The sequence below is a fragment of the Rattus rattus genome, chromosome 10 (assembly GCF_011064425.1).
Source record: "Rattus rattus isolate New Zealand chromosome 10, Rrattus_CSIRO_v1, whole genome shotgun sequence".
Taxonomy (NCBI): domain Eukaryota; kingdom Metazoa; phylum Chordata; class Mammalia; order Rodentia; family Muridae; genus Rattus; species Rattus rattus.
In genome coordinates, this window is record NC_046163.1 from 38,112,092 (window position 1) to 38,125,404 (window position 13,313).

A 13,313-nucleotide genomic window follows, 5' to 3' on the forward strand; every position below is an offset into this window, starting at 1 on the left:
GGAATTCAATTTACTGATTGATCCGCATTGTGTCTTTTCAGAAGGTTCATTGAAGTGAAACCATAGTTATTCTTTTATTCTGAGTATGGCAATAGGCGTGCACACATACAAGCATTCATCCTGTGAGTCCTAAACTATTACACAAAATAATATTCTATATTATAAAATGATAATAAGGATCAAAACAAATATCTGTCTACCCACTGTCTATCATTTATATGCTGGGTAGAAATAGAAGAAATAAGTCAGGCTGCACATGCATATCTATTTCAAAAATACCTGATTCAATTATACAGGAGAATGCTTGGTCATGAGAAGTGACAGGATGAGGGATATCTCACTGCCCACTATCATTTATATGTTTTCCATCTTGTTCACAATTTGTGCCTTAAATACCAAGTAAGTTAAGGAAGTTTTAATCCCTTTATATTTGCCTTGAATTTACATCAAAGCCATCAAAAGATTGAAACATACATTTCTACTTAGTTCAAGCTATTTGGAAGCTGAAACTGAAAAGTGGTCATCATATTGAAGCCACGACATTAAAGGATATTCTATGTCAATATGAAAGGTAGAGAGATTTTATTTGTGGTGCTTTGCCAACTAGTACTGTGTCACTGCTCATTTGATAACCCACGCTTCTCGTCATCGCCCTACTTTGTAATAGCAGACCTGGACAGGCTGTGAGCATTCTCCTTTGCTAGCTTGTTTTTCTCTTCAGTACAGAGCACAAAAACATAGTGTAGGATGAAGGAGCTTACTTTTTCCCTACTATATGAGATCCTCTCTCTAATTCCAGTGTACTCAGTGGCAGCAGTGTGTGGGACAGTGCGGCGTGCTCACCTTATAGGATATAACACTCTGTACACCTCTCAGGACATTATACTCTGTACACCTCTGCTAGCTTCCCTACAACATTCCATGGACCAAAATGGGGCACCCCCTCAAGATTTGTCATTTCCCAGAGGTGACTTTTCAGAATTTCAAAAGAATCTGATGGTATCTTTCCACTGATCTTAGTAAGTTTTCAGCTTGCAATAAGCAACAAGCTACCCTCTCCAACACTCCTATGCCATATAGGGGAGCTCCTGATGGCCAGACCCACCCTGTAGAATTTCATCCAGCTTCTCTCAATGCACTGTACCCAGCTCTATCTTCTACCTTGAGATCCAAATCCCATTTGAATGGGGACCCTTTCCCACAATTGTTCCTTCATTGGCTAATCTGTCACTGGTCAAAACAATGATTTACCCAGAGTTTACTTTATTTCCCAGGAGTTAGTAACTACATTAAAATCCCTGTTTTAATTACTGCATCTTGACTGGATCCTAACTGACACAGAATGGTACCAATAATGACATTAGAAGACAGACTGACACAGATTCAATTTAGTGATTGGTTTGGTTGTTCTCCTAGGCTCCAGTGCCATGTTGAGTATCTTGCTAATAGGAATACAGTGCGGTGGTCTAAATGATAACATCCCACACAGGTTCATACATTTGAACGCTTGGTCCCCTGTTGGTAACACTGCTTGGGGAGATTAAGGAGGTGTGACCTGTTGGAGGCAGTATGCTCCTGGACATGGGCTTTGATGGTTTAACATGCCACTCATGTTCTCTTATTTCATGCTTATGGTTCAAGATGTGAGCTCCCAGCATACTATTCTTGTTGCCATGACTGGTCCTAACTGCCATGCTTCCAATACATCCTCGTAGACTCCTATCCCTCTGAAACCATAGGCCAAAATAAACTACTCCTTTCTTAAGTTGTCTTGCCCATGGTGTTTTATCACAGCAACCCACAAGTAACTAATATATACTCCATGGCAAGAAATGGCATCATAGTAAACCAAGGTTTCACTGTGATAACTGCCAACCCAAACCAGCATTCTGGGAACTTAAGTAGATGTTGTATGTAGGAATCCTAGGCAACTGTGACTAGGCATGTCATGACAGGCAAAGAAAAGAGGACACACTGGACTCAGAAGAAGAAGCTCTTCCTTGTGTGCTCAGAAATCCTGGTGCTAACTGGATAAATATTAACAAAATCCAGATGTGGCTTTACAATACAAGCAATGAAAGTAGACGTATCCAGGAGAATGAAGAGATTTGGTAACCACCACACCTTCTAAGAGGAGAATGAGAAAGCCTACCGATAAAGAATGAGGGGGCAGCTTCCATGTGTGATGCTCCAGCCTGGTGCCATCATGTTCTCCTACAAACTCTATCTATATTACTCTCAGGTACATGGCAAGATACTATTACGCATTGTCCCAGGTTCCTGCTGAAATATCAACAGTACAGGAAAATGTGAACATCTGATTCATATCACAAACCAAAACTAGAATCATCAGAGATTTCCTCTTGGTTAAAGAATGAAGTAGAATTAAATCTGGAAACATCATTGGAGGTCAGAGCATATTCTTCTTCGTGGTTGTTATTGTTGATTTTAGGGTAGGTCCGGATAAGAACTCTACTAAAGGAAAGAAACAGACAATTCGCCTTTTCATGTGTTTTTCTCCTTACTGAAAGAGGTGAAGAGAGCTTAAGGATACAGCTGAGTGACAAACATGTGCTTCGCATAATCTAGGCTCTGGTTCAATTTTGAGTACTACAGAAAACATATAAAAGAAACCAGAAAAGGTTAAAATAGTTAAACGAGTTGTCCTTTCTTTCTTTCCAGCCCTGTTTTTAAAGTATAGATAACTGATCATGGCTTTCTATTTATCAGAGAGCTGTTTTCTGCCCATCATCCTCATCAATGCTGTCCTCAACTCAACTCAAAACATCAGGTAGGGCCAAAGCATCAAAGTAAGTGGAGGCACTGACCATGGGCTGAATCCTTTGCATGCTGGAGGTGAATGGTCTGAAGGCGAAATTCTATAGCACCCTAAAGGCTAGTGGAGGCCCTAAGTTTAGACGATTTCTCAGAGTAGAATCTTGGCATGCTTTGACATGGTGCTGCTACTGTCTTTGTAAACAACGCAGTGAAGCAATGAAGCAATGGGCCCTGGGCTTATTGGCAGTGGAGATAAAGAAAGGTTGAAAATGAAAGAGAGACAAATATTTATCAAACAAATGCAAACAAAATGAAAACAGGAACGGAAATTTTAATTCCAGACAAAGTAGACTTCAAAGCCAAACACAGAAGAAGCAAAAGGTTTGGCAGGAGGTAGGAGCTTAACAAAGACCAAACGCTCAGAATAAGCCACACACCTAATTAAGAAACATCCAATTAGAGAGTGTTAACCCTGCTGGAAAGTCAGGGATAAACAGAAAGAAGGACTGTTATCTGGAAGGTTTGTGCTAACTTCTCACCCAACATAGGGCAAGCAGATAGAGAAACTTAGGCAAGTTGGAGGGAGATAAACAGTCAGGACTTTCAGCGCTGTCATTAACATCAACCCAGGCCCTGGAAAATGGGATGGTATGTTTTATCTCCAGAAATTCAACACTGGGGTACCTGTGGATATGTCATCAGTCATGGTCAAGGGAGTTGCAGTCAATTTTTCTACCGTATCCATGCTTCTGGAAGAAAGATTACCCTGCTGTAGGAGAAGTAGCACGTTCAACAGCAATTCCTGTCCATTGATAATTCTCCTAATTTTCACTTTGTGAATTTCCAAAGTCCTGATCTTTAACCTTTTAATCGATTTGCATAGACAGCATGTCAGTGCCAAATCCCCCTTACATAACAAAAGAAGATGGTTTTGTTTCCCAAAGTCGTTGGCACAGTACTATGACTTTTGAGGGTCATAGAACAAGTAAACAGGGACTCTTCTCTAAAGTAAAAAGAGATGGAAAGAGTGTGAGGACAAGAATGGTCTGAGTACTTATTGACTGTTCATGGCCCAAACAAAGGGGACTATAGCTGATCTTCGAGATGTATGGGTTACTGATCAGTAGAGTAAGTTGGAAGTGTCAGAAACTGAGTAGCCATCATAAGGTGAACGCGACTAAGAGACATCAAAGCCAACAAGTGCTCCCTCTCCATTCCCTTGGATCTTCCTTTCTTTTGTCTTTCCTTTCTTCCTTCTTTTTATCCTAAAACATAGTATTGTCTAAACCATTCCCAACACTTTAATCCTTCACTGTATTGATGCCATATTTTACCCTTAAAATCTTATGAGTCTTTTTCCAGCTTTGTTCTCTTCTCTAAATAAACAATACTACTCAGCTAGAAAAAATGTCCAAAGTGGTCCATATGCTGTAAATTGAAAGAGAGAGAGAGAGAGAGAGAGAGAGAGAGAGAGAGAGAGAGAGAGAGATCCTCACATAGCCCATGGTGACCTTGAACTTACTTACTGTATAGCTGGCAGTGATATTGATTATCAATGACCCTTCTGCATCTACATTCCCATAGTTGGGCTCACAGGTTCATGTTAGCATGTCCTTTATATACAGTGCTAGGACTAAAATGTGGACTCACTGATGCTAGGCCAGTTCTATACCAGGTAAACCCATTCCACATCCACCCTCTTGTTGATTCTTTAAGACTGTAACATGCATGTGACTTGCCTTCAAATTGTTTCTTAATTTGGATCCACCACACTTCTAACAACCAGACTCTCTGGACAAAATTTGGGTTTTCTTCTTTATCAGCATTTCGTGTATTTTTTTTAAAGCTGTATTGTTAGGATTTCAGTGGGATACAGGGAAAAATTACTTTGAATAAAGAAAAAAATATTAAATGTTGCCATTAAGTGAGACCTAGGATTTTTTAATTTCAACTGAGAGTCTATGCATCAATCAAGTTGAAAAAAAGTTACACTATTATAGGAGAGACAAGTTTAGGTTCATTAATAGTTAAATACAAAATGAATAACATATCTTATATTGTCAGGCATATGCCAACTCTCCATTATCCACCTCAATATTAATGGAATTTGAGTTATAAGGCATAAGAAGGAAGTAGCCAGAAATCCTTTTTTTTTACAATACATAGAATTTGAGGGTTTCATTTTATAGGGTATCCACGCATACAACAATGATTGATGCAATACTGTCACCAAAGACTTCTATTTGTAAATGCATAAGAACTCACATTTGAAATATATTCATGGGAAAATACATGAGACTCTTTATGTGCCCTGTGTATAAAAATGTACTATATTGTACTGATCTGCTGGCTGCGAAGGCAAAAGCCAATTTTCATGGCTCCTGTCAGTCACATGTGGTTTGGAAATGTTTATGCATTCCAGATGTACTCAGTGTAAACTGGAGAATCATATCCTATTTCCACTGGCTTGCATGCACGCATATAAAACTTGTTTTTCTCACAGTGCCACATGAAAATACATGAAGAACCAGCAGCAGGGAATCACAATTAATTAGCTTCCTTCTTGAACTTTTGCAGCTATGTTGCAGAGGGCAATTCTGATCCTTGATGTTTATAGAGGCTGGGATTTCTGCTTTTCTTTGTTGTTTTTCTTGTTCAGTTCTGCTCCATACAACTGCCATGCAACCTAAATTTCTCATACCTACTATGTGTCAGGTTCTCTGCTAGACACTATCAAATACTGAAAAGAATTCCCACTACAGGGAGCCCGGAATTCAATGCTAATGAACCCGCAGTAAAGAAATGATTGCCACACAATGTGGTGGTCACTTTGGTACAATTGACCTCAGAAAACAATGAAGAAGTTTGACACAGCTTCACAGGATGGGAGTCCTAATGATGCAGTTTGAAATGACAAGGGCTGGATAACACTCAGAAGACTAGGAACATTATGTGCACAGACTCATTGAGAACACATGACCCAAGGACCTAAAAGAAATTCTTTGTGGCTTAAGGCCAGACAGAGAGGCGATATGGAAAATAACTTGAAAATATTTGAAGGGGAGGTGCTAATTATGAAAGACTATGATATTTTAATAGTATACATTTATGTGAATGTTTAAAGGTATCTTCTAAGAAGGTATAAAAACCAGGGATGAATGAGCTAGTGAGAAAATTCCTAATATCCACACTGTCATGCTGTTCTGCTTTCTGACACTTAGCATGATATCTGGCCTCTAGTAACTGCTCAGTTAACACAAGTCACCGTCACTTCATATAATAGATGGCCTCTCAGATTTTCCCAGGGGTCTATACAAGATCACGGGTAGACTCTTTGATTCATCAAACATTTCAGAAGTAGTGAGCTGCCATTCCTCCCGTTAGGTTACAAAAATGACTGTGGCTGCCCATTTGGGAACTGTCTCAAGTATCTGTCATCCTTGGGCTTTTGTTCCCACTTGGGTCATTAGCTACCATGTCTAATGCACTCAGTTTATGGAGAGTCTTACACGAATCAAGCTGAGTCATACTTACATGTGATTGTCCACTGCTCATATCTATTGGGTATAGCTTACCTGAGGCTACCACTTGTCACAATGGCAGACTTTGAAGTGAATTCTCCAACTTCCTTTGAGTCACCTTGGCCAACACAACAGGTCACTCACACCCTCATAAGAGAGCCTACTCTAGATTTATCACCTTCGGAAGCCATGTCATATCAAGATGTAGAATCACTACATTTTGGTATGGTTTTCTACAGCTCTGTAGAAAACCAGTGTATTCTACTAGTATTATCCACTCTGTGTCACTCTCTGAGGTTTCTAGTACACCTGGGATGGATGTGGTGGCACTGTGGTATGTGATGGAACATGGCTTACAACCCTAGCTTTTGGGATTAGGTTCTGGGTCACCTAGCAGGTGGTCTTACCTTGCTCTCTGAGGAAATGTTTCTGTTACTCTTTGGTTCCATTGATCTATTAGGTCCCCGAAAGAATCATTCTATCCCACCTGCAGTACAGACTGTTTAATTTAAAGGGTTCCCTACCTCCAAAAGTAGGCCCAGAAATACTTTAAAGTATAACCCATCTTCTAGCTGCAGCTCAGAAGCCAGGGATCCTCATCTGTCTAGTAGATGACAATCATGAATGTCCTCAGAAAGGCACATGTAGCTCACACATTCCCAATGACCATATGTGGTCCTGTGATCATGTGAATGCCTTAGTGAATACTTTGCTGTATATACTGTCCAGGTGGGAACAAGTAAATAAATATAGACTGCTTAGAGAACATTGAGTTTTTGGCACAAAACTTTTGGCAGTTTAAATAACAATGTCGGTTTAAAATCAGTGAGTTTATATGTAAAAAACATGTTAAGTCCTTGTAAAGATGTTAAATATTCATAAAAAATATTATACTCAACTAAAGAAAGAAAAGAATATCTGAAGAGTCCAAGTTTGACTTCTATAAGTTATTTTTTGTCCGATTCTCAGGACTTTCTGATTGTTCTTAAATCCATCCCTTTGGTTAATGATTAAGCCACCACTGTATATCACGATGAGCTCAAATAATAACAGAACATTATAGTCACAATGGAAGTAGAAGTAAAAGGGGAAAGCTAGTTCTGTACCTCTGTCCCTGATGATTTTGCTCTGGGATGCAGTTACTGAGAGATGAAGAAATAGTCTGGGAGGATGTCCTTAGTGCCACTGCCGAGATGCCCACCAGTGGGGATGAAAAATTCAGCAGCATGGCGGAGGTATGTTGGGGGTTGACATTCGCATGGTGACTCACATTGATAACCAGTGGATTATGTTGGCATGACAGTCCATAGGCTCCTGAAAAGCAATAAGGTAAAGAATACTATTCTAAGCCATTTTCTTAGGACCTTGTAGCACATGTTTATCCTTTCTATAGCTATGTGACATACACAAGACCACAAACATTTTCAGATATCAATATATTGGAACACCCTCTAGTGGTTCTAAAGAAATAATTCTTTACTCACCAAGAGAGTGGTTGTTTCCACTGACATCAATCAGATAAGGGGTCACTGTTGCCTGCTGATGCTCCCCAGGGTTCAGGCCATCAGATGCCAAGAAAATAAAAATTGCCACCGCAACTCCTGGCCTATTGAAACACACCTAGGGGTAAGCACACACAGCATGAGCCACTGGTTTCTGTAGATAAGCAAGGTATGTGCCTATCTCTTCTCTATAATTCTAGAGTAGTTCTTTTTTGAAGTGAAGAACTTGGTTCTTTGCAATGGAAAACACCACTGAGTAAGCACAGCAGGATCCAAGCATCAAGATGAGTCTGATGAAATGAAAAGATCATCAGTAGCTGTGGCACATCCGTTCCCAAACTGCCTGGTGCTGCTCTCTTATTCACTACAACTTGGTTTTGTTTGTTTGCTTATGCATTTGTTCGTTTGCTTATGTGTTTGTTTGTTTGTTTGCTTATGTGCTTGTTTGCTTATGTGTTTGTTTTTGAGACAACTTCTCATGTAGACCAGGTTGGGCTCAAATTTACTATTTACCCAAGGACAATCTTGAACTCCTGATTGTCCTGCCTCTACCCTTCAAGGACTGGGAATGCAGGCCCTGATATATCATGTCTGGCTTGGAGCTATCTTTTTAAATTTCTCCAGAGAGCCTTGGCAGAGACAATGGTTCTCTCTATATTACTCAATACCCCTTCTACATTAAAGGGAGGGAGTAGACAAGATGATCAACAAGCTACTTTCTTCTGATCTGTCTGAAGGTGAGACCAGGTATCATAGTTATCTTCTGCATTTCCCTGTCCCCTATACCTTTCTCAGAACTTCTTCTTTACCAGGCAAACTATGGTGTGGGATAGAAGCTTGCTGGTTTGAATAAGCTCATACATTTGAATGCTAGCCCCAGTCTCTGTCCCTGCCCCTGCCTCTCTCTCCCTCCCTCCTTCCCCACCTCTCTGTCTCCCACCACTCCCCTTGTCTTTCCCTTCCTCCTTCCCCATCTCTCCCTCCCTCTGGCCTGCCAACCTGTGCTCTCTCTGCCTGGAGATCAGGACATAGCTATTTCTCCAGCACCTTGCCTGCATACCACCATGACCTGTACCATGAGGACAATGGACTAAGCTTCTAAAACTGTAAGCAAGACCCCAATTAAATGCTTTCTTTTATAACAATTTGCCTTGGAGATGGCATTACCTTACAGCAATAGAACAGTGACTAAGAAAGATGCTATTATAGAATCTGTTGCCTCTGAGTTTAGAACTTGACAAACTTCTTGTGTAGTTTCCTTTGCGTCTCAATGTTAGATTCCTGATCCTTGCTTGAAAACAAGTCAGAACTAAAGCAAGAAAAATTTAGTTGTATAAATGTCATATTCTGAGGTGACAGACTGCAAGACGGTACAATAGCCTTTCACTTCTAATTTCTATAAGAATGATGCCCAAGTTTTCCCACTGCTATGTAGGCATTCATTCTTTTCATATAGAACTTACTAAGTTTGGCGTGCATTTAAAAAACTTCTATCTTTTAATTTTTAAGATCATATTACAAATTACATGAGTTCTAATTCCTCCTTTTCTTTTCTTCCTCCAAACACCCTTATTCTTTTTTTTTCCCTGTAGAAAAGGAGATTTATTGTAAATCCCCGGGGGCAGGTAGCAGGCTCATCAAATGTGAGAGTTTTGTAATTGGGGAGCCATTCATCCCCACAGCATCTGAAGGGCATTGCATTATTAAGTCTGGACTGACAGTTCAAACACCCTTATTCTTATTCCTCCAACTCCTGGCTATTTTTCAAATTCAAGGTCTCTCTTTTCATTAATTGCATATATATAACTGCATATATATTAATGAATATGTATATATTCAGATTCTGTAATAGCATTTTTTTCTTAGTCATTGTTTTGTGTGTGTGTGTGTGTGTGTGTGTGTGTGTGTGTGTGTGTGTAACATGTTCAGTATGTATAATGTTACTTGTATATGTCTTCAGGGATGACCATTGTGGCTTTTTCTTGGCTTCTAAGCATGATGTAATTCCGGTATAGAGCATTGCTCATCTAATTGGGAGGAACCTCCTCTGAAGTGGTTAAAAGAGTAAAACATGTTTTCCATTTTAACAAGAATTCTTTCTTTTCCACAGACTGGGATTTCCTGAGTCCTGGGAGCCTGCTTATAGTGCTCATTTGAACTACTGCCTTAATTAGGGTTATTTTACGATTTTCAGTGGTCAGGGCAACACAGCTCTCTCCCTTCGTCCTTTCCACCTTTGCGGGAAAGTCCGGCCACACTCTCTTTACACAGTGTCTCCCCCACTCTTTTCATTTCCCTTCTTTGAAGTAATAAATATTCCTTCATAACTTCAAAAACACTGAGGCCCATAGGTTACAGCTTCTAAAATGAAGTCTTCTATCCCTGGATGGCCAAGGGCTAGACATAAAACACATCCAAAGTCTAGCTCAAAGCTCTTGACCCCAGCAAAAAATTACATCAAAGCCACCTGGGAACTCCCCAAAGCTCCTTCCTTTCCATGTGCCACAGCTGAGACCTGAGCCTGGAAGACAGCTCTTTTCCTGAGCCAGAAATAAGAGTCCAAAGAGAAGGCCTCAGAACTGAAGATCGAGCCGGCTGCAGCAAAACACAGGGCAGCTTAGTCTTCAATGCATGCCAAAGTAGGTAGCAGAAGTAGGATTTATGGTAGGTGTGGGCTTCACTGTCCTGAGGGTCCATATCCAAACCTTCCAACGTACTATGTGTCTCTTGACAACATAGACTTCTGTTCTGTGGCAGCTTGAATACCAAATCACTCTGAAACTTCTAGCCTGTTCTGTGTCAGTGCCTCTGTGTCATGCTTTGTAGGGAGAGGTTAGAGCGGGACTTCCAGGCCACACATCGAGCAGGAAAACCACAGGTGAGACTTATAAGGGGTATACTGTTTGGGTACACAAAGCAGAGAGACAAGATTTGATCAGGTATGGTTGCTGAATCTTGGGCACTTCTCCCAGGAAAGATAGGCAAGTTTAATTCTCAAATGAAACCTGAGCATAATCCCCAGCAGAAACTAGAAGCACAAAGAGCAAACATTTTACCTCATAACTATTTCACTGCAATGGCAGAGACCAGTCTAAATCTCCACATATATTAAATGAGCAACCTGTGTTCAGGTAAAGAGAAGCAAAGACTCATTGTTTGAACATAGAGATGGAGGAAGGGAGGGAGAGGAGGAGGGAGGGAGGGAGAAACAGAAAGACAAAGGTAAGAGAGACACAGAGACAGAGAGAGAGAGCGAGACACAGGCAAAGATAGATCGATAGATGGATGGATAGATAGAGACAGAGAGACAGAGCTTAGCAAAATCCTGGGTTTGCTTCTTAGACATGTCTTTTCTCGCAATGTAAAAAAAGCCAATCTATTTCTGCCTGAAGGTAGGACTCCTCTTTCCCACAGCTGAGCAATAGAGGCATTGCTTGTATCTCAGATACTAGGTAGACTGAATGAAATCAGATAAAAGCAGACAAGATAATACCTACAAACATTAATAACTCCATGTTCAACCATTCTTACTTCCCCAAAGAAAGATACTTTATCCAGCTTGTTCAATAGGAACAAAATCAGGGGAAATACAATTTTAAAATTTTATACATATATATATAATTATACTATATATAACTATATATAATATATAAGATATATATGTGTGTGTGTGTGGTGTGTGTGTGTGTGTATGTGTGTGATACTTTAATATACAGAGAATTAGACTCTTCTAAAATTTACAGGCCAAAAATATTCTATGTGATTTTATAAATGGACTTGGATAATGTAAATTGATTCTCCAGGTTTGGGTTCCACAGAGCCTTTCAACTTTTAAGTTCTTGGTAGACTACACATAGGTTGAGTACCAAGCATAAACTCCACAACACTAACTGAAATTGGTTCTTTTAAGGATGAGAAGCTACAGCTAAATTCCAGAAGGAAGCCAAGATCTTTCAGAACTATAAAAACAATTTTGAAATCTAAAGACACTTTAAAATCGAGGGATATCAAAAGAATTTGTCACAAAGAACATTGGAACAAAGAAGAAACAAAGCAAATAGACTATACAGCAGATGTACAGACAGATATGGTAGTGCTAGGTAATAATAGGTAAAGAAATGAATGGTAATGACAGGAAAGAGAGAAGAGATGGGTATGTAGAGCATGACAGAGAGGAGACTGAGACAGGTTTATGACAAATAGATATAGGTAGATGTTAATGGGAGGGAAAGACAGACAGACAGACAGACAGACAGACAGACACACACACACAGAGAGAGAGAGAGAGAGAGAGAGAGAGAGAGAGAGAGAGGAGTTGGAGAGAAAACACAGCTTTTATTCACTGACTGTATATGTACTCCCAAGTTCAACATCAATCTTTGGCTACTGAAGAGTGAGATTGGGATAGAATGTCTCTAAAGCTGAGATCTTTGAGTTCTAGAATCCATCTCCAGATTGCCTGCTGGGCACGGATGCACTATGTACTCAAGCCAAGTGTTTCAACATATAAGTCAGCCTTTGTAGTAGTCACTGGATCGTAAACCCTGACACTATGCCACAAACTTAAAAATTTTAAATGCTTCTGGTTAATTCCTGGCTCTCTCCTACCCCTGCTTCCGCTTATCCCTCTGTGGCACTTTTCCAGAGGGGAAAATGGATAGCATAGGTCAGAAAAAACATGGTATTGATACAGCATGAGGACGTGTTTTTCTGGAGTCCTCAACAAACTCAGCATGTTTTTATTCCTACGGGAGATTTTAAAGACTATATTCTCAGGACATGACGGTTTGGTTGTTGTATTGGAAACAAGAGCTTACCCCCCCCCCAGTAAAAGTCACTTCAAAAGGACCACCAAAGCTCAGAATAAAATTACTTTTAATATTGACCAAACCCCATGTGCATTTGTAAGTGAAAAATTACCAAATATCCATGACTCCAGGTGAGCCATTCTAATCAGAAGATTTGACAAAGAAGAAATTAATTCCAAATTGCAAAGGCTCCTTTCCTGAGGTTTATATTTAATAGAGGAAGGGAGCTTATTTAGTGACTAAACTCTACCCATTGAGTTTTCCAGATTGTCTCCAGATTTAGAATGTGCCTCCAAAAGATGATAGGACTTGGGAAGGCTTTCCTCTCTTGTCTCAGCTCCTCTTTATCTTGGTATTGATCAGAATCAAGATTATGTCCTTCTTTAGCCCTCTACTGTACCATAAAGACCACAGTCACTGCAAATTTATATGCTGCCTTTTCTGTAAGAGTCAGACCAACCTACCATTATGTGTGATTGCTTTCAAGGCTTCCACAATTCATGGTTAGACCTTTAAAAATGATGAGTCAGTGGGAAAGGGTAGGATCTAGTCAAGATGAACAGCTCACTTCCTTCTAGATCATTTCCTCATTATAGACAAGGCCAAGTTTATGAAGAATCTATTAGAGGAGTTCATGAGACTTCAAAGGAGGAGCAGAAAGGGCCAGAACCACATCTGTAGTGAGTGCAACTGTGGTGTATCCC

At 40.0% G+C, this 13,313-nt stretch overlaps 1 protein-coding gene across 1 annotated transcript in view; it reads right to left on the reverse strand.

Annotated features, from left to right (window-relative positions):
* The window catches only part of Pappa2 (pappalysin 2), a 253,101-nt gene that overhangs the window by 92,699 nt on the left and 147,089 nt on the right, over nucleotides 1–13,313 (reverse strand). The window contains exons 12-13 of the mRNA XM_032915633.1: nucleotides 7,784–7,919; nucleotides 7,406–7,613 (exon numbers count right to left, since the gene is read on the reverse strand). Of these exons, the coding sequence (XP_032771524.1) occupies nucleotides 7,406–7,613; nucleotides 7,784–7,919 (344 nt within the window). The remainder of the gene's footprint in view (nucleotides 1–7,405; nucleotides 7,614–7,783; nucleotides 7,920–13,313) is intronic.